Source organism: Mobula hypostoma, chromosome 10, assembly GCF_963921235.1.
Source record: "Mobula hypostoma chromosome 10, sMobHyp1.1, whole genome shotgun sequence".
Taxonomy (NCBI): domain Eukaryota; kingdom Metazoa; phylum Chordata; class Chondrichthyes; order Myliobatiformes; family Myliobatidae; genus Mobula; species Mobula hypostoma.
The window spans coordinates 78,677,256-78,704,838 of NC_086106.1; the positions used below are offsets into that span (position 1 = coordinate 78,677,256).

At 42.0% G+C, this 27,583-nt stretch overlaps 1 protein-coding gene and 4 non-coding genes across 5 annotated transcripts; all 5 read right to left on the reverse strand.

Annotated features, from left to right (window-relative positions):
- Positions 1–121: 121 nt before the first annotated feature.
- On the reverse strand, positions 122–27,583 carry dkc1 (dyskeratosis congenita 1, dyskerin). Its single transcript, XM_063060677.1, has 16 exons — positions 27,518–27,583; positions 25,334–25,386; positions 24,202–24,288; positions 23,680–23,771; positions 16,703–16,887; positions 16,318–16,382; positions 15,394–15,520; positions 11,157–11,287; positions 10,727–10,870; positions 10,204–10,324; positions 9,868–9,986; positions 8,993–9,096; positions 7,240–7,303; positions 5,343–5,483; positions 4,259–4,375; positions 122–2,800 (listed from the first exon to the last, which is right to left on the reverse strand). Exons 1-16 carry the CDS (start codon positions 27,531–27,533, stop codon positions 2,732–2,734), a joined length of 1,635 nt encoding a protein of 544 aa, XP_062916747.1. The 5' UTR covers positions 27,534–27,583; the 3' UTR covers positions 122–2,731.
- Positions 9,752–9,826, reverse strand: LOC134353435 (small nucleolar RNA SNORD83). Its single transcript, XR_010019625.1, has one exon. It is a non-coding gene; the product is annotated as a small nucleolar RNA SNORD83 (small nucleolar RNA).
- Positions 10,927–11,063, reverse strand: LOC134353437 (small nucleolar RNA SNORA36 family). The gene has a single exon (XR_010019627.1). It is a non-coding gene; the product is annotated as a small nucleolar RNA SNORA36 family (small nucleolar RNA).
- On the reverse strand, positions 12,468–12,543 carry LOC134353443 (small nucleolar RNA SNORD83). The gene has a single exon (XR_010019632.1). It is a non-coding gene; the product is annotated as a small nucleolar RNA SNORD83 (small nucleolar RNA).
- LOC134353439 (small nucleolar RNA SNORD17) lies at positions 15,845–16,080 on the reverse strand. Its single transcript, XR_010019629.1, has one exon. It is a non-coding gene; the product is annotated as a small nucleolar RNA SNORD17 (small nucleolar RNA).

The following is a 27,583-nucleotide window of genomic DNA, read 5'->3' on the forward strand; positions in this document are numbered from 1 at the left end:
TTAAACACTTTCAGGATCAGTTTGGAATTAATACATAATTTTTGCCTACAAGTTCAGTCAAACCATATGAAAACAGGCTATTCAGCCCCATCATTTCTACATCAATTTGTGAGTAAGCAACCATCCTGATTAAGCTGATCATCTAGCAGTTGTCTAGACATTTGAATACTGTTTCCCCATTCTCAAACAGTGTATTCCAAGTACCTGCCTCTCTGGGTGAAACATTTCCTCAAAATTCCTCTAAATCTTTACCCTCTGGAGTCTAAAACATGGAAACAGGCCCCTGGGCCAAAACAGTCCATGTTAATCAAGACATCAACCTAGTCCCATCTGCCTGCATTTGGTCCAAATTCTTCTAACCTTTTATTATCCTTGTAGTCGTCAAAGTATCTTTTAAATGTTAACATATTTGCCTCAACCACTTGTCCTGGCAGCTCATTCCATATACAGAACACCGAGTGAGGTTGTCCCTCATTTTCCTATTAAATCTCAATTCTCCTCCCCCCCACCCTGAGCAAAAAAAAAACTGCATTCATTTTACCCATGTCCTTGATGATTTTTTTTTACACCCAAGGTCACCCTTCATCCACCTACTCTCCAATGAATAAAGTCTCCACTTGTTCAATCTCTCTCCCTAACTCAGGTCCTAGCAACATCCTCACAAATCTCCACAATTTTCCAACTTAATTACATCATTCCTTTAGCAAGGTGACAAAACTGAAAACATCAATCCTTGACTGATTATTGCAGCCTTAGATCTTGTACAACTGCAACAAAAAAATTATAACTTCTATACTCAGTGCCCTGTCTGAAGGTCAGCACGCTAAAAGCCTTATTCATCATTGAGTTTACCTGCAACACTGTGACTAAGATCCCTCCAATTCCCAATATCAACACCACTTAAGAGTCATCTGCTAACTTCCCAAGCATTGTACATTGTCATCCAGGTCATTGAGATAGATGGCAAACAGCAATGGGCCGAGCACTGACTGCTCAGGCACACCACTCAACACAGGCTTCCAGTCCAATAAACAAACTTCCATCACCCTACTAAGGCCAACTCTTCCTGAATCTCACAAAGTAACTTTCCGTAGCATTCTAACGTGTGAAATCGTATGCCTTACTGGTTCATAATAAAACACATCACCATTCTTCATTACTCCAAAAAAATTTGGGGCATGATCTCCCAGTCATGCTATTATCAACTTTTCTTTCCAAAGGCATATATCTTAACCCCCAGAAACCCAATTGTATCTGTATTGTAGTTTACATTTCCTGCAGTCTACCCCATCTGTACCCCAGAAATCTATCTCCATTAATGTTCACTGGAGAGGAAAATACTAAATCCCATAACAAATACTCCATATAGACAAAAACCTGGTGTATTCCTTCTGCATCCTATTAAACACCCTTTTCCTGAGTTAAGTAGGTCGACAGGCTCTTTTACATATTGTGGATACTTATCTCAACAGTAACCATTGCAATTTCAGCATTTTTTTCCAGAACTTTTACTTCAGAATTCCAGAAATTCATTCAGCTATTTTTCATATTCATTTCAACCCAATTTCCAAATTTGTTCTAGCATGTAGGAGGCCATTCTTACATGCCTTTTCGTAGAAAAATTGGGAACACTTTAAAAATACTCTATTTAAAATATGCATGCATCCTAAATGCCAAATGCATAAATAAGGTCCTTACACAGCGATATCATGGACAGAAATGAGCCCAGTAAGTAGAAAGGAGCCATTTATTTTAAAAATGACCAGGCCTGTTACAATAATCAGTCAAGTCTGTACAGTTAAACGAGGGCAAAACCCATAAACATGGACATCAAGACAAGTTTACTGGATGCCCCCAAAGACGTGTTTAGATTTATTACAATATACACAATAACTAATACAGGAACCTAGATTCCCAATATAAAAATAACTGAAATATTCACATTGGTAGTACTTTGCAAATTCATTCCACTCTAGGCAACACATTCCTGAAGTCATCATGTTGCAGTTTCTATTATTTGGTGAACGTGCCCTGAGCATATGCAGAGATAGTAGCCTGTTACAATCTCCGAAGGATTTAAACTTCACAAAAACCAAAGGAACACAAATAGGAAAGCATCTGAGCCAAATAACACTAACCCATATCTTTTCCCAAACTTCACCAAAATCTTAAGCTGGTTTGTAACAGCATTCTGCAGACGTCAGGTTCCATGTTGTGTCCACTGCTGCTTTAGACATTTAAAAAAACAGTTCCCCTTTGCAAAGGGAATGGTACATACAAAATATTCCCAGTAGGAAATTTCACTGCTCTGCAGTCACTGAGAATCAAGATTGCCCAGGTACTCTCACTGCAGAAAAGTAGCCCCCCTCCCCTTTGCAAAGGGGATGGCACATACAAAATATTCCCAAGAGGAAACGTTCACTGCTACGCAGTCACTGGAAGTTAAGATTACCCGGATACTCTTTCCACAAAGTACACCATTCTTACAGCATTAACATACTGCACAAAAGTGCATCAATAAATTTTGACTATTATCCTTAAAACAGGATAGTGTATTGAATGAGCCAACAAATCCTAGCTACAAAACTGCAAAGTTTAAGCATGAAGGTCATTTAAACAGCGTGAACTGAAGACCTCTAATGGCTGGGAAGGAAAGTAACGCAATACTCGTCACACTGGCCCTGCAAGAGCCACCTCCTCTCTGCTAAGTCAGTCCAAAATTCAAGTCTTGTCAGTAATCGCATGTTGCAGCCTTTTCTTTTTCCTTTTTCTTTTTCTTCTTTTTGGAGCTTTCAGTCTCCTGTAGACAATTAATTAAATTGGTAAATGAACAAAATGGCCACACTATTTAACAAATTAACTGCTGCATCACGACTAGTTATTTACCTTGTATCCTAAATTAGTCACAAGAACCTCAGAAGTCAGCAACAATATTTTTGCAGCCAGATATAGACATAACTGTAATAACAGCAACCAATTTAAAACAATATACCTTTACATTTTACTCTGTTCAGTAAATCAAACCATACCAGCTGACAATTCCATGAAAACAGCAAATAATCCACTTAAATACTTTGGATGAGGTTTCAGGGTACTTGGAAGCACATAGAAGAATATGCTGAAATTAGCATAGTTTCTTTATGGAGAAATCTTGTCTTACAAACGTGTTGGAATTCTTTGAGGAAATAACAGCTAGTGGATGTTGTTTACTTGGATTTTCAGAATGTCTTTTACAAGTTGCCACACACCAGGCCATTAAACAGGATGAGAGCCCATGGTACTACAGGAAAGATACCAGAATGCACAAAGATTGGCTGACTGGCATAAGGGAGAGTGGGAATAAAGGCAACCTATTCTGGTTGGCTGTCAGACTCTAGTGGGTGTTCAGCAGGGTCGGTACTGGGGCTGCTTTTTATGTTACGCATCAATGATCTGGACGCTGGAATTGAAGACTTTGTGGCGAAATCTGCAGATGATATGAAGATGGGTGGAATCTGTACTTGTTGGGAATTTAGAAGAATGAGGGGTGGGGAGATCTCAATGAAACCTACTGAACACTGAAAGGCCTAGATAGAGTGGGCGTGAAGAGGATGCTTCCCGATAGTGGGCGAGACTAGGACCAGAGGGCACAGCCTTCAAAATAGATGGGATGTCCATTTAGGTTGCAGATGGAGGAATTTCTTTAACCAGAGGGTGGTGAATCTGTTGAATTCATTGCCAGACAGCTGTGGAGGCCAAGTCATTGAATACATTTAAGGCGAAGGTTGATAGGCTCTTAATAGATAGAATGGGGTTGGAAGGGCTAAAAAATCAGCCATGATGGAATGGCGGTAGAGATAGAACAGCCCAATTCTGCTATTGCACCACAGTATTACTTCACAGAAGACCTATCACAGTCCATTTCTCCACATATAGCCACAGAACCCCAGCAGTTTAAAATAAATTTACTGTTATCCATTCTCCCTTTCAAACCAATGCTCTCTCCTGTCAAACATCCCGGGCGTTTTCCCTCTGGTACTCTACAGGATGAGTTTTTATTTGTCATCAAAAGTATTTTGGATATTAACTCACCCCAATAATATCCTAGCCCTGTAATTTTCTCAAAAAGTAACCATATTTGTAATACAATCACAACTTGGCATTTTAATTACTACAGTTGATTCTGTATAAAGATCAAGTATCTTGTTACCTGACAGGAAAATGCTATTGTTATTCTGCATCAATAAACTAATTATTAGTGGCTTTAAATGGCACTTACTCCAGTCACAGGCTCTCCAATTTCCATTTCTTTTTTCTTTTTCTTTTCTTTCTTGACCTCTGGAATGAACTCTTGTGTTTCTGATGTAGGTACTGGATCAATTTTTTCAGTTTTTATCTATACAAAGGAAAGATTCACTGAGAATAGTGAAGAATATAAAATCTACTCTCAGCAATATTCTTATTAAGAGTACACCCTCATAATTCATTGATAGTAGGGCTATTCCATAACTTGCTTGCCTTTCTAACAGCCACCACACATTCCCCCACCACTGCACTGGCGAAAACCCACTGATCTCATGGAAAATTAACTCCTCTTTGGTTTGCAGGAGTTCCTTAATTAAAGTGCTTCATCCTTTATTTCTTCGAAGAAAATGCACTTTAAACACCGACACCTTGTACTTTAATGCTTCAAAGGACCCACCCTTGGACATGGAAGGTAAAATTACAATGCTTCCAATGCAGTTTCATTGAAAATCCAATACATTTTCAGTAATACTAACTTGTTTTGATACACACCCCTGTACTGAATTTCATGCTACAATGTGTTTACTTTTCCACCATGAGGAATACAGAGCAGACATCTGTGCATCAACACTTGTGTGAATGACCTCTCACTTCTCCCATGTTATACTCGTATGGCAGCTTCTTCTCTGACCACATCTGTCCACATTTTGCAACCACTTCACTCTTCACCTCCCCCCAAAATTCGATCAATAAATGTAGATATATTGGTTAAAGGTCGAAATACACTAGGTTTTACAACTATAGTTTGTGAAATATCTAGCTCACCAGACTGCATGCCCATCACTCCAACTTGACGGCAATACTCACTTTTCTAATTCCATTTGAACACCCACCTCTCCACTTCAGTGCAGCTTAAATCCAATTTTTTAAAATATATATTTATTAACTCAAGCAGAGGCAGTGGTGCACAAATTGTGAACTACAAACTCAACCAAGTCTTTTTTTCATCTGGAGACAACTAAAATTTCCCCAGCTTACACGTTGTTCCACGAACAGCAATCACACCAAGCTTCAAAGGGAACACGTCCATTTTGCAACAGTACACATGACACACTCACCTCTGCTTCCTCAAGTAACTTTTGCTTCTTCTCTTTCTTCTTTTTCTTTTTTTCTTTCTTACTCAGCTCTGTTGGGGATTTTGGCTTCGCAGGGGTGGATGGCATTGATTCATCACTCTCACTTTCACTTCCCCTCTTTCGCTGCAGAATACATGCAAAGCGAACAACGAAGAATCAACACTAAAGCAGAGTTCCTCACAACAAATACCCGACTTGAATTTCAGAATCAGGAGAGAAAAATCTTACACACTTGTGCAACACAACAGCACAGCAAATAGATCTGCTGCCTCAATTCTAGTGTCAATTTCAATTTCATCCCTTGGTGCTGGGTGTGGTATTTGCCCGTTTGCTCTGTGAATGAATTGGTTTCCCCAGATACTCTGCTTTCTTCCCGCATCCCACAGATGTGGGCTAGTAAGTTAATTGGTCTGGTTAATAGGAAATTGTCAGAATCTAATGCAAATAAGGGCTTGATGTGGCCTGTTTTCACACTGCACCACTGTAACAAGTGGCCTCATATGCATGCAAAATGTTTACTAGTTACAAATGCTTTATCATTGCAGAGCATCTAAGTGGCCTTCCACCACCTCAAATGAATCATCCAATTTGAATGTTCGGGTATTTGTTTATATGAGACTGAGATAGACTGCAGAAGTAACCAAACATTGCTGAGGCAGGAACTGTTCGGATTAGATAATGAAGTTATTTTCTGTTCCGTGCATTGCCTAATGTGCTTTAGGGACTAAAGTTCCTTAGTCCTGCATTCAATTATACAGTCAATCTCCATCTTTCTCCTGCTCAAGTTCTTGAATGAGCAAATTGACAATCATAAGGACACACAAATAAAACACCTGCATAATAAAGATGCTTATGTGAGAATACTGTTCTTGGGCTACAATTCAGCATTCAACACCATAATTCTATACAGGCTTGACAAAAAGCTCAGAGACCTCGGCCTACATCCTGCCTTGTGCAGCCAGATCCCGGACTTCCTGTCAGATCACCAGCAGGTGGTAAGAGTCAGCTCACTCACCTCCACCCCTCTCTCAACACAGGAGCCCCACGCCACACAGCTCTAATCTGCTAATTAAATTTGCCAACCACACTACTTTGATTGGCCTAATAACAAACAATAATGAGGTGGCCTACAGGGAAGAAGTCATCTCTCTGACACAGTGGTGTCAAGAAAACAACCTCTCCCTCAATGTCGCAAAAACAAAGGAGCTGGTTGTGGATTACAGGAGGAATGGAGACAGGTTAACCTCTACTGACATCAATGCATCTGGGGTTAAGTTCCTTGGCATAAACATCACCGAGGACCTCACTTGGACTGTACATACCAATTGTGTGGCCCCCAAATCCCAAGAACTTTCTATAGGGGCACAATTGAGAGCATCCTGACCGGCTGTATCACTGCCTGGTATGGAAACTGTACTTCCCTCAATCGCAGGGCTCTGCAGAGAGTGGTGCGGACAGCTCAGTGCATCTGTAATTGTGAACTCCCATGATTCAGGATATTTACAAAGACAGGTGTGAGAAAAGGGCCCGAAGGATCACTGGGGACCTGAGTTGCCCCAACCACGGTCTATTCCAGCTGCTACCATGTGGGAAATAGTACCACAGCATAAAAGCCAGGACCAACAGGCTCTGGGACAGCTTCTTCCACCAGGCCATCAGACTGATTAACTCACACTGATTTGAGTGTATTTCTATGTTACACTGATTGTTCTATTTATTATATATTACTATGATTGCATATTTAGACGGAGACATAACAAATATTTTTACTCCTCGAGTACGTGAAGGATGTAAGATATAAAGTGAAATTGAACTTGCTTCAGTAATCAAAATATTCCATTAAGCTAATATTAACCCAAGCCCCAAATATAATACTTACCTTCACTGCCTGGCTTTGTGCCACATTGCTAGCTTCTACACTGCTAGGTGCTTGATTTCCAGAACTAGAAATATAATTTCATAAAAATGCACATTAAAGGAGGTGCATGCAAGGTGTCACCTTCAAATAGATACTAATGGACTGCTTTTGCATGCTTTATCTCCATTTTCGTATGACTATAAAATGAAGATAAAGTATTAATGTTAACATGTTAGGAAATGCGGAATCCAACAATCTCACAATGAACTGCAGCTGTCTCGCAATTCCTTTTTCTCTTGCAGACTAACTCCCTCTGAAGCCACACCAGGCTGGAAAGGGATAACAATCTGCTAGGAATCAGATTTATGATTCCCCCCCCCCATAGAAATTGAAGCGATTTATCAGTTCACTTTACCCTCCAGCAGGGGTTCCCTACTTGGGATGCACAGATCCCTTGATTAATGCTATTAGTACATGGCTTAAAAAAGTTTGGGAACCCCTGCACTAGAGAAAATTCAACCTCAATATAAACAGTACACCCAACGCTGTATCACTGAACAAGCAAAAGCACAAAATACAGTGGATTCTGGTTAACACACACAAAATGCTAGAGGACCTCAGCAGGCCAAACAGCATCTATGGGAAAAAGTACTGTCATTTCAGAATGAGACCTGTCAGCAGGACCAGTACATTTTACCCCAATTGACCTGCTGTCCCAATTAACTGAACTTTCATAAAAATAGTTAAAATCATGGGAAGAATTTACTGGGAAGAACCTGCCGCTGTCTGTAAGGAATTTGTACATTCTTCCTGTGACTCAGTTTTCTGTGAATGCTCTGGGAGTATCCTCCTACAGTCCAAAGACATACTGTTTAAATGGATCATTGTAAATCGATCCATGATTAGGCTAGGGTTAAATCAGGGGTAGCTGGACAGCACAGCTCCAAGGGCCTGTTCCATACGGTACTGTATTTCATTAGATAAATTTTTTCAAACCATGAGCTACCATTTAACTGAGTAACTAATTATGTACTTAAATGAAGTACAGAACAGATTACAACACTACCAATACTACTACTACTACAACACTAAAATCAGTATTAGTTCCTAATAGTTATCTACGGAGGAATTCAAGTGTAAGCTGCTGTTCTTTTGATTGAATAAATTCACAAAATTAGTGCAGACACCTAGTGCAGATAATGTTCTGCCTTCAAACAATACTTTTGTTGGCTGCATCCTTGAAACATCAATTTTCATTGCAACATTCAAGATGATTGCCAATACCTTCAAATGCTTTGTAGTTCCCAACTTGCTGAAATAATGACCCGAATGCTTCGAAACGCAGCGAGCAAACCAGTTCTGAATTGTCTTATTGCTTATTCCTCGCCAAATATCAGCAACAAAAAACAAATTTTGAACAGACACATGCAACTGATGCCATTTAAAAACTGTTCGCTAATGGCCACAAGTGCATCTGACTGATACCTAGTTAGAAACTGTTTGGGGACAGTTTCTTGTCCCAATTAAACAAAGAGAACCCAGGCTATTTTCTTAATTAGTTTTGTTCTGTAAGAGATGTCCCAAATAAGTAGCTGCCCCAATTCCCAATACACAGGGAGAATGCCCCAATCTATTGTACATCACTGAATGTGACTAACCTGCAACACACAGCGGCCCAATTGCAATAGCGTTCATTATGCAGCAATGATATCAGAGCGCCACCAAGTGGCAGAACTTACAATTCAACTACAGATATGTAAGGTAAAATTCTTACACGTAATCTACATAGCTCTTCTTCCACAACTCAGGAGTACTTCCATTTGGCTTGCCGTGCTTATCTAGCAAACCCTGTTTGATCATCATTTTCTTTTCACATGCCTTTTAAATAAAAATAAAATTACATTAGAAGTTTTAGATACTGATCTGAATCTCCAAAATCTGAAAATCTTCTCACATTCTAAAACATCCAAGTAAACCTCCCAACAATCTGCCATCCGATCATTTAGTTCCAACAGTTCAGCATGTGATTCACTAAGTAATAATTGCTATTCTCTAATAGTTGGGACCACAGATCTCATTTTTCCCCCTTTTACATTCCATTCAATGGATGCCTAGTTCCCATTTCCTGAGGCTCAATTTCCCAGTCTTTAAACTGACCAAGGCCCCGGCTTTTAACAATTTCACTGTAAAATTAAAACATTAATTTATAAACTTGTCTATACATCAGGATACAACATCCAGGTTTGGAAATATCTGCAGTAAGGACTCCCACTGTCAAAGTAAATACGAAGAATTTGAACTTCTATTGTATGTAATTCAACACAATCCTGCAGCTTCAGCTACTATTTGGGAAGCAAATTTAGTACATTTAAACAATTGCTAAAATTGGTAAGCTTCTCTTTTCCACCCTTGGCCTACTACTTTGCAGAGGACACTTCCCACCATATTCTAAAAGGCACTAAGAATATTCACTAGCCAGCAACACCAAAAAATGTAAAACAAAGTTTTGCATAAAATATATTATCCAAGTACTAGCCATCAGTTATGGGTGATAGATGGAAGTCATCTTTGCACAATGTGCTAATGCTCATCAATATCATCATGTGGCTAGACCAACTGGTTCCTACCCGCTGTCCAAACTTGGCTTACCTTCGGCCCCAGGCCCCACTTACGTGGGTACGTGTCCCGCTCCATGATAACGCGCTTGATCTTTGCCACCACACCATGGTCACATGTAGATATCACTGCCGTTGTCATTAAAGCAATAGCTGCCACCCAAACACAAACAGACATCAAGATGCAACTTCAGAGAAAAGTTTAAGCATTAACAAACTAAAAATGCTTTCTGTTCATAATCACACATGCAGACTAATGCTCCAAGTATTTGAGTAACAGTAAGGTCAAAGTCTAAAGCAATTGAATTAATTTCCTAAATGCATAAATTACACCCAATTATGCCTAAAAAAAACAACCCTAACTTATTACCGATGCAAATTGCTTCTCCCTTTGTTGTAATAATAACGATTTCCTGGTTCACCTCAATCCCATCTTCATACCTTAGCAGACCAGGGAGCATGATCTTCGCACCATAACAGATAGCATTTACCTGAGAGGGCAAGAAAAGTAACATAAGACCACCCAAGACTAGAAAAGTATTCAGCAAGATTCAAACTTCAAGCCATTCTCAAAACCTCATCTCATTTACTTGGATCTGAAATATATACACAAAAACACTAAAAACAACTTCACACCAAGTAAAACTATTTCAATGTCATTAACTTTCTTCAACTCTTCAAAACACAGACTTGCTCATTGTGCTGACGTCATTCTCAAATAATCATGACTAGCTCAAACACAGGGAGCTCCGAGAAAGAAAATGGCATACTAATTGACATTTTAAACCACATCTCACATTGTTAAGAGTCTTGACTTTACCAATGGGCCCAATATGCACCTGTAACTCAAATTTTGACTTGGGGCTAGTAGTGCACTTTTCTTCTCTACTTACCGCACTATCCTTCATAACTATCCGTTTGTGGGTCACCATCAACTTTTCAAGGGGCATGATGACTCGACGTAAATAGGTCTCATCCTTGTTGTGGTCATATTGCCACTGGGCATCCAACACGTCATGCATTGTTACCATGTTATCCTGTCATTAATAAAACAATAATCACCAACACAAAAACTATGAAATTTTCCAAATACAATTGTCAGCCTGGAGTCTCCTGATGGACACACACACACAATGGCCACCATGTCATAGACCCCCTGCCTTTCACTTTCCCAAAGTTTAATTACCAGAACAGGAGAAAGCAACCTGCACTGAACTCAACACTTTGGGCCAAATCAGAAAATAAAAGTAAACCGGGTATCAGCTGGCTCTCAAAACTCATTTAAATCACTTAAATTAACAAGATTTAAAGAATTATTCCTACCTTCTCTCCATTTACTCCAGATCGTACCCTTCGCAGCTCCTGCATCTGACCGCCAACACCAAGTAACAGTCCAATATGGACACACAATGTTCGGATATACGTTCCTGCTTCACAGCTCACCCAGAAGACTCCTAAATACAGAAATGTTACTGGTTAGACAGCACAGAAATATTTTCTCAAATGCATTATGAAGATAAAAAGCATTTGGTTAGGTGCCATACAAAGTTTGTATATTATCTTGAAAATTATTAATCAAAGGGCAGAAAAGAAAAACTGTCATTTTCAATTGGCAAATGTTTAAGAGTTTGAGCTATTTATGACCCTGTCCTTTCATTTGAAAATCCAGTCGAGTGGGGCCTCAAAAATAACCTCTCACTGAATGTCAACAAAAACTAAAAAGCTGATTATTGACTGCAAGAGGAAGATGCCCGAAGACCATGAGCCAAAAACTCATGAGGGGAATGGAGATGCAGAGAGTCAGCAGCTCAGTGAAGAGCAGGCCTTAGGTCATACAATGTCATACACCTTTAAAACTACACCATCAGACTCGTGAATCAGCATGGATAACTTCATTCATCATTCTGTACTCTTGATGACCTACAAACTCACTTTTAAGGACTCTTCACAACTGATGTTCTCAGTATTATTTTAATTGCACATTTTGTCTGCTTTTGCACAGCAACTGGTTGTCAGTCTGCCCGTGCGCAGTTTTGTAAAACTACTGTATTTTTGGCTGTAAATGCTTGCAAGAAAATGAATCGCAAGGTGGCATATGGTACCATATACGTGTTTAAATTCACTATAACTGAATTCTAATTTGCTGAGAAAAGCTGAGTGGGAATGCAAAGAATTACAATGGGGGAAAAGTACAATAAAAAGTTAATCAGCTAGGAGAAACTGCAAGATGGTTGTATACAGTGGATTACTTGAATATTTCGACACAAGATAAATAAGTAGATACGGCAAGGCATACATTAGTAAGATGGATAAAGAATAAGCTTTGATGCAACAGCACAAGACCCTAAGTATGGAATGCAATTTGAGTCCTTACGTTAGGGATGGATATACTTATCCCACAGTGATATAGAACATTAGACAACACTACTTTGAATAAAAGCATCACGAAGGCAAACTGGCACTTCATAGAACATTGATCTGCAGACCAAAATTTCACAATACAGTAGTTACAATTTGCTCCTGTAGCACCTCCCAAATGAAATGAGACGAGAGTGCTAATAATCCAAACCTGTTATTTCTCAGCTGCTTAAAATGCCCCTGTTTAAACATTCACAATGAAGTAAACAAGGTTACAGCCATCAGTTAAGGGTGATGGATAAGAGTCATCTTGGCACAATGTGCTCAATCCATCCATTTAACATCATGTGGCCAGAAAGAAACTCATATCTTATGTCAATTCTAACAATTCACCTTTATGACAGACTTCCACCGGGTCAACTGAAAAATTTCAGTCGCTAAAACCCCTCTACCATCAGCCACACCGCCTAAAACATTCATCTGTGTGATGGGATCTTGAATTATCCCTATGAACCGTGGTTTAGAGAGAGGGGGAGAGGGGAGAGAGGGAGAGGGGAGAGAGAGAGAGAGAGAGAGAGAGAGAGAGGGAGGGAGGGAGAGGAGAGAGGGAGAGAGAGAGAGAGATTTGTTCAACACAAGCACCTTGTTAAAGCTTCTGTGTTCCTACAGAGGGAGAAGGGAGGAGCTACTTGATGGACAGCTGGTGTTCAGCATGGTGAGATAAATAGAAGGTCAGCTGGTAGACACACAGACACCCATGATTTTGGACACTGGATGAGCTTTGTTGTGCCCACAGAAAGGCAGATTTTTAGAGGATCGATCAGTGGCTCTCGCAGTGTGAAAAAGGTGTGACCGGTGGAAAGTTATTCGTGTGTCCAACCCTCACCTGGGTTGATAATTCCACCACAGAAGAGCGGTTCCCTTTTCGTGGTCACATTCGGTGACTTCTAAAGGATTTTGGAGGACAATGGGAAGATCGACAGCATCAGCTCACCTGAAGAACCAAACCCCACTCTCTCTCCCCACCACTACTCAACTCAATACCACGAACCGAACTGTACTTACTTATCATCATAAGACTGTATACATTTGCCCCTAGGCTTGAAGAAGCTTGGTTTTTATATTTCCATACTTACATATTATCTTTGCTAACCTGTTTGATTTATCTTATTTTATATTACTGTATTGCGTAGTTACTAATAAATACCATTAGTTAATAGCAATACCAGACTCCAAAGTGTTTTCCATTTCTGCTGGTTCTTTAACCCGTCATGGGGTACGTGACCATCTGTTACTTCTAGATGCAGTTACACATTATTCTTCACCAGTGCACCAGCTGCCATTCACAATCATGGCTAAATTTAACTCCTGTCCAAACAAGGGCCTGGACCCACTACAATTTACCTGCCACAATAGGACTACAGCAGATGCAATCTCACTGGCTCCCCACTTGGCCTTGGAACACATGGACAACACAGCAGTATTTTATTACAAATCAGCATTCAACACCATAAGCCTGAAAACCTGGGCTTCTATGCTTCCCTCTGCAACTGGATCCCTGACTTCCTCATTGGAAGACCTGTCGGTGCGAATCAGAAACTTCTCTCGCTGACAATCAAGAGGTGCACCACGAGGATGCTGCTTTACACTCCACACCTATGAATCTGCAGCTAGGCGCAGAGCAAGTGCCACCTACAAATTCACCAAAGACAGGATCTCAGATGGTAACAAGAAGTTATAAAGGAGTCAGAAAGATCACAGCTGATACAACGGTATTGCAACAACCACCAGTTAATGTCAGTAAAACAAGGAATTGATCATAGATTTCAGAAAGAGAAAAAGTCAAGGGAACGTGCACTGGTCCACTAAAGGAGGTCAGCAGTGGAAAAAGTGAGCTGTTTCAAGTTCCCGTTGTCAACATGTCTGAGGTTTTACCTGGGCACAACATAATAATGCAACTATGAACGCATGGCAGCAACTATACAGCATTAGGGGCTTGAGAATTAGTACGTCACTAGCAAATTTCTACTGATTTACTGTAGAGAGCACTCTAGCTAGCTGTAAAACCATCTGGTATAAGGCACTGGACAGGATCAGAAAAGGTTGCAGATGATTGTAAATTTCTGCATCTCCATCACTGGCATTAGCCTTCACATCGTCAAAGCTGTCTTCAGAGGGCGATGCCCCAAAAAGGCCCCATCCACCGTTAAGGACCCCAACCACCCAGGATATGCCCTCATCTCACTACTATCAAGAGCTTGAGGGGGACACATTTCAGCAGCAGATTCCTGAATTGTCCATAAACAAACACTACCTCTTCTGCTCTTTTTGCAACACTTATTTCTCATTCCAACTTAAAAAGTAATTTTGTATAATGTCGTAAAACATACTTCATGACAGGTCAGTGCTTCTAAACCTGATTCTGAAAACTCATCCCAAACTACAGTGCATGTATTTTAACTACTCACCAAGTGAATCAATGCCACTTTGCCCAATGGAAGGATGCACACCTTAGGCAAATGATCACCTGAGTCATGGTTCCCCTTTGGCTCCATAGACTGACATTCTTTTTAACCATGCTCTCACCTCTCCCCGTCTTTTCTCGAAGTGACTCAGTGGGTCAATCAGAATGACTGCCTCACAACTCCAACAATCTGAGCTCAATCAGACTGTCCTGGATGAAAAAGCATTCACACATCCCACCTTCACTACTGTATCTGCAAACGCGTTCACATCGGTGATCATTAGACATTCATAAATCATGGCACAAACTGTTAGCAAAAGCAAATTGCTAGGACAGGCTTGGGAGCAAGGCAACAAATGCCTGTGGTCATTTGCAAACGAATTAACTTCATAGATTCATACCAGTGTTCCAGGACTCTGGAAACTAGACAGCAGTAAAAAGGCCAAGTGCAACCTAGAACTAAAGCCAAGCACATCCTTGAGTGCAATCCTCAAGTTCCTGTTATCATGGGCACACATACAGAGTGTAAATGCCATGAAAATTAACACCGCAGTTGCAGCACCATGTATTACAAAACTATACATTACTAATTTTATGCACTGCTACAAACAAGCTCCTATATAGCTAATAACAATTCCTAAAAATCAGGATTAAGATCTTAAAATGTATCTTGGAAATGCATATGAATGTTTGCAGAATACTGATCAGCAAATTGGTATTGGAACAGTTAGTACTCACCCAGTCGCCTCTCTGGATCATACTCAATTAATTTGCTGTCATAGATGGTCCGGACTCTTAATTGTCTTTTAACAGCAGCAATCAAGGGAGGACGTTGGAATAAAGCGCCTGTCAGCATGTCCAAGCCCTTAGTGCAAAAATAAAAACTCATTTAGTATTAAGCAGAACATTACTAATTGCTCTTGGTTAAAGTATAGGATTACAAAATATCCCAAGTTTCGCAGTATAGCTAAGACTTGAAAGCTTCAATTTCATAGATCCAAGAATAAAGCTTGAGCATTTGACAGGCATGGCAGAAATTTCTATGACAGGCTGGGAGCAAGGTAACAAATGCCTGTGGTCAGTTACAAACTAATTAACTTCATAGAATCATAGCAGTGCTCCAGGACACTGGAATTTCAATCAGAAACCTCTCTGGTTAGTCAAATTACAATTAGAATCATTCACGCACGTGATCAGATGCATCACTCATCTTTATAGGCGGGAGTACAAAATAGTCCCAAACCCTGACAAACCATCTCGCATCACATACACCTAATCAGGTACCAATAACTTGTCAGTAAAACACTGAGAAGATGTGGCACAAGGTAGATGAAATACACACTGAACCTAGAACAGGAATCAGCATGCAGTGAAGCAAGTGGCTTGCATTTCTCAGAGAATGGATAAACTTGTTCATCATTTCACGTACATAGTATAGACTATTGAACAATTATGTATTAGGATATGTGTGCCAGTTTAAAACTTGAGCACAGAAACTAACTTGGGGGATTTTTATCTTGACATTGTGGCATATTTTGCATTTACTTCCAAAATCAGCTGAGATTTGGGTAATTTATGGAATCAGCACCTATAGCACACGTTACATACCTGGACACTTACAGTACACATCTTAACATTTCCGAACAATATATTCCTACTCACCCGACTAAGCTGAAGTTCACTTTCAATAGCATTGTGCAGCCGAACTATTCCCACATACTCTTTGCCTACAATTGACAGCAAAAGAGTTGTCAGGAAAGGCCACGTCAGGTACTGTATCTCAAATTAAGAGTTTGAGAAGCTCAAGATCACTTATAAGATCCCTTACATAATCCAAACCAAGAGGGATGACTAAAGACAAAAATAACCCAGAGCAGCACCCAGAGACATTAAAACCCACTGAAACAAACTTACAAAACTACCAAAAGGTTGAAACTTCAGCTTGTGTGTATTAGGTTTTCACATTACAAAAGTAAATAAAAAATTATAATCACCCATCTCAAATGCTAATGCAACATTATACAGACCAGCAAAGGAATCCACTCACCAGCACTCTGTTGGGATTTAACTAGTCGAGTTGCTCGTTCTATGCACACAATTAGACAGCCCGTAACTTTAGGATCCAGCGTTCCACTGTGACCGGTCTTTTCCACCCGTAGAATCCTGCGTATCCATGCCACCACTTCGTGCGAGGATGGGTTTGCCGGCTTATCAAGGTTAATGAATCCAGACCTACAGAGACATCTCTGATATTGACATGCTTTCACAGAACGATTAACTCCCATTTATACAATACCTCCATATAACGGCAGATTTAAAAGGGCAGACATCCTGCTTCGGGTTTGATTCGAAGAAGGAGTCTGAGAGTCTGAGTGGGAGTGCCGAGAAAGAGATTTTTGAAATTTTCGTTATTTTTTTTCTCCAACGGCTTTCTGAGAGGCGGGACTGCGCAGGCGTGTGACGTCGGGCAGTGCAGCGCGGCAGATTTAAAAGGAACAAAGCCTCATAGAGCGGGCAGCGTAGTTTGCGGGCGGCGGAGTGAGCCGGGAGCAGAGTGAAGACTCGGCTCACCGGGCTTAGGCGGAAGCGGGCGAGGCGAGGAAGGTTTGACATTCATTTTCTGTTGCTATTTGAGGAGAGGGGCATTATGACTGTGAGGGCAGTTTGCTGTTCTCGGTGTCGGATGTGGGAGGCCCTGGAGTCTCCAAGCCTCCCGGACGTCTATATCTGCGCCAAGTGCATCGAGATGCAGCTCCTAAGGGACCGCGTTACGGAACTGGAGCTCGATGACCTTCATCTGGTCAGGGAGAGCGAGGAGTGGAAGGCAGGTGGTCACGCCGGGGCCACGGGAGGCAGACAAGTGGGTCACGGTTAGGAGGGGGAAGGGGAAAAGTCAGGTGATGGGGAGTACCCCGGTGGCTGTGCCCCTTAACAACAGGTACTCCTGTTTGAGTACTGTTGGGGGGGACAGCTTACCCGGGGGAAGCGACAGTGGCCGTGCCTCTGGCACAGAGTCTGGCCCTGTAGCTCAGAAGGGTAGGGCAAGGAAGAGGAGGGCAGTTGTGATAGGGGACTCGATAGTAAGGGGGTCAGATAGGCGATTCTGTGGACGCAGTCCAGAGACCCGGATGGTAGTTTGCCTCCCTGGTGCCAGGGTCCGGGATATTTCTGATCGTGTCCAAGATATCCTGAAGTGGGAGGGTGAGGAGCCAGAGGTCGTGGTACATATAGGTACCAATGACATAGGTAGGAAAAGGGATGAGGTCCTGAAAGGAGAATATAGGGAGCTAGGAAGGGAGTTGAGAAAAAGGACCGCAAAGGTAGTAATCTCGGGATTACTGCCTGTGCCACGCGACAGTGAGAGTAGGAATGCGATGAGGTGGAGGATAAATGCGTGGCTGAGGGATTGGAGCAGGGGGCAGGGATTCAAGTTTTTGGATCATTGGGACCTCTTTTGGCGCAGGCGTGACCTGTACAAAAAGGACGGGTTACACTTGAATCCTAGGGGGACCAATATCCTGGCAGGGAGATTAGCAGGGGCTACTGAGGTGACTTTAAACTAGAGTGGTTGGGGGGTGGGAATCAAATTAAAGAGGCTAGGCGTGAGGAGGTTAGTTCACAACAGAGGGATGGGAACCAGTGCAGAGAGACAGAGGGGTGTAAAGTGAGAGTAGAAGCAAAAAGTACAAAGGAGAAAAGTAAAAGTGGCAGGCCGACAAATCCAGGGCAAGCATTAAAAAGGGCCACTTTTTAACATAATTGTATAAGGGCTAAGAGAGTTGTAAAAGAGCGCCTGAAGGCTTTATGTGTCAATTCAAGGAGCATTCGTAATAAGGTGGATGAATTGAAAGTGCAGATTGTTATTAATGATTATGATATAGTTGGGATCACAGAGACATGGCTCCAGGGTGACCAGGGATGGGAGCTCAACGTTCAGGGATATTCAATATTCAGGAGGGATAGACATGAAGGAAGGGGAGGTGGGGTGGTGTTGCTGGTTAAAGAAGAGATTAACGCAATAGAAAGGAAGGACATAAGCCGGGAAGATGTGGAATCAATATGGGTAGAGCTGCGTAACACTAAGGGGCAGAAGACGCTGGTGGGAGTTGCGTACAGGCCACCTAACAGCAGTAGTGAGGTCGGAGATGGTATTAAACAGGAAATTAGAAATGTGTGCAATAAAGGAACAGCAGTTATAATGGGTGACTTCAATCTACATGTAGACTGGGTGAACCAAATTGGTAAAGGTGCTGAGGAAGAGGATTTCTTGGAATGTATGCAGGATGGTTTTTTGAACCAACATGTCGAGGAACCGACTAGAGAGCAGGCTATTCTGGACTGGGTTTTGAGCAATGAGGAAGGGTTAATTAGCGATCTTGTCGTGAGAGGCCCCTTGGGTAAGAGTGACCATAATATGGTGGAATTCTTCATTAACATGGAGAGTGACGTAGTTAATTCAGAAACAAAGGTTCTGAACTTAAAGAGGGGTAACTTTGAAGGTATGAGACATGAATTAGCTAAGATAGACTGGCAAATGACACTTCAAGGATTGACGGTGGATATGCAATGGCAGGCATTTAAAGGTTGCATGGATGAACTACAACAATTGTTCATCCCAGTTTGGCAAAAGAATAAATCAAGGAAGGTAGTGCACCCGTGGCTGACAAGAGAAATTAGGGATAGTATCAATTCCAAAGAAGTAGCATACAAATTAGCCAGAGAAAGTGGCTCACCTGAGGACTGGGAGAAATTCAGAGTTCAGCAGAGGAGGACAAAGGGCTTAATTAGGAAGGGGAAAAAAGATTATGAGAGAAAACTGGCAGAGAACATAAAAACGGACTATAAAAGCTTTTATAGATATGTAAAAAGGAAAAGACTGATAAAGACAAATGTAGGTCCCCTGCAAACAGAAACAGGTGAATTGATTATGGGGAGCAAGGACATGGCAGACCAATTGAATAATTACTTTGGTTCTGTCTTCACTAAGGAGGACATAAATAATCTTCCAGAAATAGTAAGGGACAGAGGGTCCAGTGAGATGGAGGAACTGAGCGAAATACATGTTAGTAGGGAAGTGGTGTTAGGTAAATTGAAGGGATTGAAGGCAGATAAATCCCCAGGGCCAGATGGTCTGCATCCCAGAGTGCTTAAGGAAGTGGCCCAAGAAATAGTGGATGCATTAGTGATAATTTTTCAAAACTCGTTAGATTCTGGACTAGTTCCTGAGGATTGGAGGGTGGCTAATGTAACCCCACTTTTTAAAAAAGGAGGGAGAGAGAAACCGGGGAATTATAGGCCGGTTAGCCTAACGTCGGTGGTGGGGAAACTGCTGGAGTCAGTTATCAAGGATGTGATAACAGCACATTTGGAAAGCGGTGAAATGATCGGACAAAGTCAGCATGGATTTGTGAAAGGAAAATCATGTCTGACGAATCTCATAGAATTTTTTGAGGATGTAACTAGTAGAGTGGATAGGGGAGAACCAGTGGATGTGGTATATTTGGATTTTCAAAAGGCTTTTGACAAGGTCCCACACAGGAGATTAGTGTGCAAACTTAAAGCACATGGTATTGGGGGTAAGGTATTGGTGTGGGTGGAGAATTGGTTAGCAGACAGGAAGCAAAGAGTGGGAATAAACGGGACCTTTTCAGAATGGCAGGCGGTGACTAGTGGGGTACCGCAAGGCTCAGTGCTGGGACCCCAGTTGTTTACAATATATATTAATGACTTGGATGAGGGAATTAAATGCAGCATCTCCAAGTTTGCGGATGACACGAAGCTGGGTGGCAGTGTTAGCAGTGAGGAGGATGCTAAGAGGATGCAGGGTGACTTGGATAGGTTGGGTGAGTGGGCAAACTCATGGCAGATGCAATTTAATGTGGATAAATGTGAAGTTATCCACTTTGGTGGCAAAAATAGGAAAACAGATTATTATCTGAATGGTGGCCGATTAGGAAAAGGGGAGGTGCAACGAGACCTGGGTGTCATTATACACCAGTCATTGAAAGTGGGCATGCAGGTACAGCAGGCGGTGAAAAAGGCGAACGGTATGCTGGCATTTATAGCGAGAGGATTCGAGTACAGGAGCAGGGAGGTACTACTGCAGTTGTACAAGGCCTTAGTGAGACCACACCTGGAGTATTGTGTGCAGTTTTGGTCCCCTAATCTGAGGAAAGACATCCTTGCCATAGAGGGAGTACAAAGAAGGTTCACCAGATTGATTCCTGGGATGGCAGGTCTTTCATATGAAGAAAGACTGGATGAACTGGGCTTGTACTCGTTGGAATTTAGAAGATTGAGGGGGGATCTGATTGAAACGTATAAGATCCTAAAGGGATTGGACAGGCTAGATGCGGGAAGATTGTTCCCGATGTTGGGGAGGTCTAGAACGAGGGGTCACAGTTTGAGGATAGAGGGGAAGCCTTTTAGGACCGAGGTTAGGAAAAACTTCTTCACACAGAGAGTGGTGAATCTGTGGAATTCTCTGCCACAGCAAACTGTTGAGGCCAGTTCATTAGCTATGTTTAAAAGGAAGTTAGATATGGCCCTTGTGGCTACAGGGGTCACGGGGTATGGAGGGAAGGCTGGGTTCTGAGTTGGATGATCAGCCATGATCATAATAAATGGCGGTGCAGGCTCGAAGGGCCGAATGGCCTACTCCTGCACCTATTTTCTATGTTTCTATAAATAATCTTCCAGAAATAGTAAGGGACAGAGGGTCCAGTGAGATGGAGGAACTGAGTGAAATACATGCTAGTAGGGAAGTGGTGTTAGGTAAATTGAAGGGATTGAAGGCAGATAAATCCCCAGGGCCAGATGGTCTGCATCCTAGAGTGCTTAAGGAAGTAGCCCAAGAAATAGTGGATGCATTAGTGATAATTTTTCAAAACTCGTTAGATTCTGGACTAGTTCCTGAGGATTGGAGGGTGGCTAATGTAACTCCACTTTTTGAAAAAGGAGGGAGAGAGAAACTGGGGAATTATAGACCGGTTAGCCTAACGTCGGTGGTGGGGAAACTGCTGGAGTCAGTTATCAAGGATGTGATAACAGCACATTTGGAAAGCGGTGAAATGATCGGACAAAGTCAGCATGGATTTGTGAAAGGAAAATCATGTCTGACGAATCTCATAGAATTTTTTGAGGATGTAACTAGTAGAGTGGATAGGGGAGAACCAGTGGATGTGGTATATTTGGATTTTCAAAAGGCTTTTGACAAGGTCCCACACAGGAGATTAGTGTGCAAACTTAAAGCACACGGTATTGGGGGTAAGGTATTGGTGTGGGTGGAGAATTGGTTAGCAGACAGGAAGCAAAGAGTGGGAATAAACGGGACCTTTTCAGAATGGCAGGCGGTGACTAGTGGGGTACCGCAAGGCTCAGTGCTGGGACCCCAGTTGTTTACAATACATATTAATGACTTGGATGAGGGAATTAAATGCAGCATCTCCAAGTTTGCGGATGACACGAAGCTGGGTGGCAGTGTTAGCAGTGAGGAGGATGCTAAGAGGATGCAGAGTGACTTGGATAGGTTGGGTGAGTGGGCAAACTCATGGCAGATGCAATTTAATGTGGATAAATGTGAAGTTATCCACTTTGGTGGCAAAAATAGGAAAACAGATTATTATCTGAATGGTGGCCGATTAGGAAAAGGGGAGGTGCAACGAGATCTGGGTGTCATTATACACCAGTCATTGAAAGTGGGCATGCAGGTACAGCAGGCGGTGAAAAAGGCGAATGGTATGCTGGCATTTATAGCAAGAGGATTCGAGTACAGGAGCAGGGAGGTACTACTGCAGTTGTACAAGGCCTTGGTGAGACCACACCTGGAGTATTGTGTGCAGTTTTGGTCCCCTAATCTGAGGAAAGACATCTTTGCCATAGAGGGAGTACAAAGAAGGTTCACCAGATTTATTCCTGGGATGGCAGGACTTTCATATGAAAAAAGACTGGATGAACTGGGCTTGTACTCGTTGGAATTTAGAAGATTGAGGGGGGATCTGATTGAAACGTACAAGATCCTAAAGGGATTGGACAGGCTAGATGCAGGAAGATTGTTCCCGATGTTGGGGAAGTCCAGAACGCGGGGTCACAGTTTGAGGATAGAGGGGAAGCCATTTAGGACCGAGATTAGGAAAAACTTCTTCACACAGAGTGGTGAATCTGTGGAATTCTCTGCCACAGGAAACTGTTGAGGCCAGTTCATTGGCTATGTTTAAGAGGGAGTTAGATATGGCCCTTGTGGCTACAGGGGTCAGGGGGTATGGAGGGAAGGCTGGGGCGGGGTTCTGAGTTGGATGATCAGCCATGATCATAATAAATGGCGGTGCAGGCTCGAAGGGCCAAATGGCCTACTCCTGCACCTATTTTCTATGTTTCTATAACAATAAGGTCTGAAAGTCAGGAAGGCTAAATACAATGCTCTAGATATAAATAAGATGGTTCAGTTTTAGGGGACAACTTGTTTTGAAAGGAAAATTGGCTTTCAAGCAATTAAGATGAGAAGTAAATGAGAATCAGTGTTAGAAAATGAAAACTGGGAGGGCAAGAAACGCGGGACTTCGAAACAATGTTGTGGATGAGGAATAGCAGTAGACCTATAGAATCTAATGAGGAAGTTGGGTTATGGTAGAGAATAGTTGTATAGCAATGACTTGCCCAGTCAGAAGCAAGTGCACACACGGATGAAAGTGGAGAGATCCTATTGAAGAATTATGGATTTAATGGTTTCAAATTCTGCAGACATGTCAAATGAATGATAAAATAAAGTATCGTTGAAAAAATGGAACAGAATGTTAGTTACTTAGATCAGAGTTGAAATACAACAGCAGAAACTTGATTCAAGTGGTGAAATGTAGCTCTGAAGATGGACTGAATGAAACTGAAATATGAGGTCTCATGGAGATGTGCAAGGATGAGAGGATGGCGCAACATTCCTGGCAGGAAAAAAATGAGAGGTTTCCTGGCCCTCACACACTAATGTCAAGCACCTCATATTGGATGACTGACTCCAATGTACAAACTTACCTTACATAGTCAGTGATTTCCCGCTTGAGGGGCGAACAGCCACTTGGAATAGGCGTGTAATGAGCTGTCCTTACATTAAGCTTGTCAAAATTCTGCAAAAACAACGAGTATATTGAAGAGAACTGCCCCCAGGATTTACCAAATCCCTTCAGAAGCAATAAACACAATAAAACACAGGTGAACAGAGTACCCAGTTTACACACAGAAAAATCCACTAACTGGAGTTTGGTATTTCACGAGGTAATGCTCCAATGATGTCCTTTGAGAGTTAACCAGGCCATCAGAAAACAGTGCATTGTATAGAATGTGTTTTAACTGTCTACAGTCCCACGTGCCAATCTGCGTCAGTGATACTGACGTTAGCTTACATCCCAGGACCGATATCGGAGTGGAATCAGGAACTCCGGTTGCACAAGACCAGATGGAAACTTTACTGCGAATCAACATTAAACAAGCTGATTTAAAAGTATTAAATTAACAATTCTTCTGTTACATATTAGCCTCATATGCAGGTGAGATTACCTTCAACAACAAAGGCCAATGAGACGTATCTAACTTTACTGCCTTTGATTCTGGTGCGATCAGAAAGTCAGTCACCTGCTGGATGTCCTGCAAATAGAAGAACTTTGAATTAATTTTGTAGCAGGTCATAAGACACTGTCATACTATGCACTGGGACATTACAAAGACTACATCCACAGCCACAGCAGCCCTCCTCTCAGTCGCAGCTCCTCTTCTATCTACAGTGTGGATTCCATCCATAAAGAAAATTTCACCACAGGCCAACATTAAGAAATGAAGGAAGCAGCATGAACCAGCTGTAGCCTTCAACTCACAAAAATATTACACTTATGTCAACTGAGAGAAACTGTGGCACATTCTTACTGTGTTTGACTGCCCGCAGAAATGTCTATCTTAAATCTGCTTCACTATAGCACGTAAATTGTGAACAACAATTCCACAAGACAATCGCAGTGCAGGCTGCATCGTCACCTCAACGTATTTCTCTTCATTGCTATATCTCATGTCCAATAGAACCCATTCAAGCTAGATTCACTCCATCTCAAACCAAGGATACTTCAACTTCAGACAGGTGATTACAATATGCAATGGCACTTGAGAAAGTATACATTTGAAGGCTGAGCTCAAAATTACCATCATTCAACAGAGAATATAGATGCAATTATACTTAAACAGACAAAACAGATTTACACTTCTAATCTACACCACCACCCTCCACCAAGTTCCATAGCAAGATACGGTTTAAATGCACAGATCACTTCTAATATCTTGGATTTTGACAATGAAATCAGTGTACCAACAAGCTTTCAGCCACGAGAAAAAAGAATGCCTAAAGATGAAGGTGTCAAACTGAACGAAGTACAAGGTCAAAGCAGTTACCACTACAGCAGCTGACAGCAAGCAGTAAAGACTATTTGCCATTGAAAGTAAATCACTTCATTTCCGGCAATACCCCAATTATGAATCAACCTGCCTTCACATGATTTCGAGATTAGACAGCTTCAGCTACTCTTAGCAATATAGCACAAGAAATTTATGCCAAGCCAGGTTTACAGCATTGTTGTAAACTGCAGTGAAGTATTGACTTTCAACTTGCGCGGATAGACCAAAAAAATTTAACGTGGAAACATACCCCAATACTTTCTTCAGATTTCTTCTTGTGTTTCTTTTGTTTCTTAGCAGATGCTGCAAGAAGAAAGAAATTATTTAGGGAATATGTTATACGTTCTTTACCGTGAATGTCTTTCAGAATATTTCAGTAAAATCTAATGGAGTTACAAAGCCAACTAAAGACAATGTGGTTGCAACAAAAACATTAAATACTGCAAATACACAACAGAGCAGATGCACCTGCTGAGACAAAAGGAGTGAATTGCAGGCCAACCTTCACCTTCACTAGAGAAAAGTGAGGGGTTGGAGCAGAAGTGTTGGGAGGAAGGGTAGCGGAAGAGACCAAAGGAAACTGACAACTAGTGACATAGAACAGAAACCCACAGCACATTACAGGCCCTTCGGCCCACAATATTGTAACCTAGCCTCTATTTCTCTAAGCCATGGCAACACTGGTAAATAATTGAGGGCATATTGGAAATGAATGAAATCTAAGTTTGGCTAATAAAGTGTCAGAAATAGGCTGGAATGGCTGACTACATGAAGCACTCTATTTCAAGATTGAACTCAGAAGCCTATAATCAGGGTTGAGTAAGAAGACAACAGTCCCATCTCACAACTCATCTGAATAAAGTTATGGGTGCACAGTAGCACAGCGGTTAGCACGACGCTATTCCAGATCAGACTGCCTGAGTTCAGTCCAGGTACCCACTGTACACCCTCTCTGTAGAATCAGTGGGTTTTCTCCAGATGCTATTTCCTCCTACAGTCAAAGGCACATCATTTAGTAGATTAATTGTCCAATGCAAATTGTCACGATTGGGCTAGTTAAATCGGGGGTTGCTGGATGGCATAGTTCGAAGTAGTGTTGAGGATACAGGTAGGCTGCAGGGGTTAAACAGATTAGAAGATTGGGCAAAGTAGTGACAGATGGAAGTGTCAGAAAATGTATAGTCATGCACTTTGAAAGAATTATTTTCTTTTCAAGAGAAAATTCAAAAACCCAAGGTACAAAGGGAGTCCTCATGCAGGATTCCCTACAGGTTGAGTTGGTGGTGAGAAAGGCAAATGCAATGTTAGCTTTCATTTTGAGAGAATATACAAAAGCAAGATGTAATGTAAATTTCCAGCATCTGCAGATTTTCTCTTGTATGTAATGTTGAGGCTTTATAAGCCACTGGTAAGGCCCTACTTGGAGTATTGTGAGCAGTTTTGGGTCTCTTATCAAAGTAAGGGTGTGCTGACATTGGAAAGGGTTCAATGGAAGTTCGAGTATTCCGGGAATGGAAGGCTTACCACGCGAGGATCGATCGATGGCTCTGGGCCTGCATACACTCGTATTCAGAAGGGGGGAATATCATTGAAACCCATCGAACATTGAAAGGCATGGGGAGAGGATGTCTCCTGTGGTGGTGGAGTCAAGGACCAGAGGGCACAGCCTCAGAATAGATGACCATTCAGAACGGAGGTTGGGAGGAATTTCTTTAGCCAGAGTGGATAATCTGTGAAATTCATTGCAACATTTTAAGGCGGAGGCTGATAGGTTATTGATTAGTCAGGGCACGAAGAGTTACGGGGAGAAGGCAGCAGATTGCGACTAACAGAGAAATGCATTAGCCACGATGAAATAGCAAAGCAGGCTCGATGGGCGAAATGGCTTAATCCTGCTCCTGTATCAATGGTCTTATGATCTACCTAATACTTACCATACTATACAGCCTCAACATCAATTAACAAAGAGTACTCCGTACAATTGGGGGGACAGAATAACTTGCTAAACTCAGAGTAAGTTGCACATTTGAAACTGGATGTGTGGGAGAGGGGGCGGACATAAAGTCAGGCCTGGTGGTTCGAGCAGCGACCACGAGGTGCCCGCCACGTGCTCGGCATCTCCGCCTGGCTCCCGGTTCACAGGAAGCCGAAAGATGCACCGAAACTCCTTCCAACTACAGGAGACGGCCAGGACCCCGTATACAACCGAAATGAGCACTACATAAACGCTGCGGAGCCCTCGATGATGCCCAACACAGTGACCGGCAGCCGCCAGCTCGTATCCGCCAATAGTCCCCCTTTGAGATTATCAGGCTGCAACTCTCACACCACCACCATTAATAGCGGCTGCATGAATTCTACGTGCAGTATTCTTGCTTTGCTGCAACTATTAAGTACGACATTTTTTACTCTCCCGACTCTTGAGCCCACTCACCATCTCCATCCGCCATCTTCCTGCTCCTCTCGGCAAATGAACGAGAAATGGCTCAGTCTGCGCATG

Excerpts from the sequence above, each read along its gene's own strand:
- dkc1 (XM_063060677.1), bottom strand. Across the intron at positions 16,383-16,702 it reads TAAATCCCAACAGAGTGCTG|GCAAAGAGTATGTGGGAATA; the intron begins GTGAGTGGATTC and ends TGTCAATTGTAG. Across the intron at positions 7,304-8,992 it reads AAGAGCTATGTAGATTACGT|TTCTGGAAATCAAGCACCTA; the intron begins GTAAGAATTTTA and ends TTATATTTCTAG.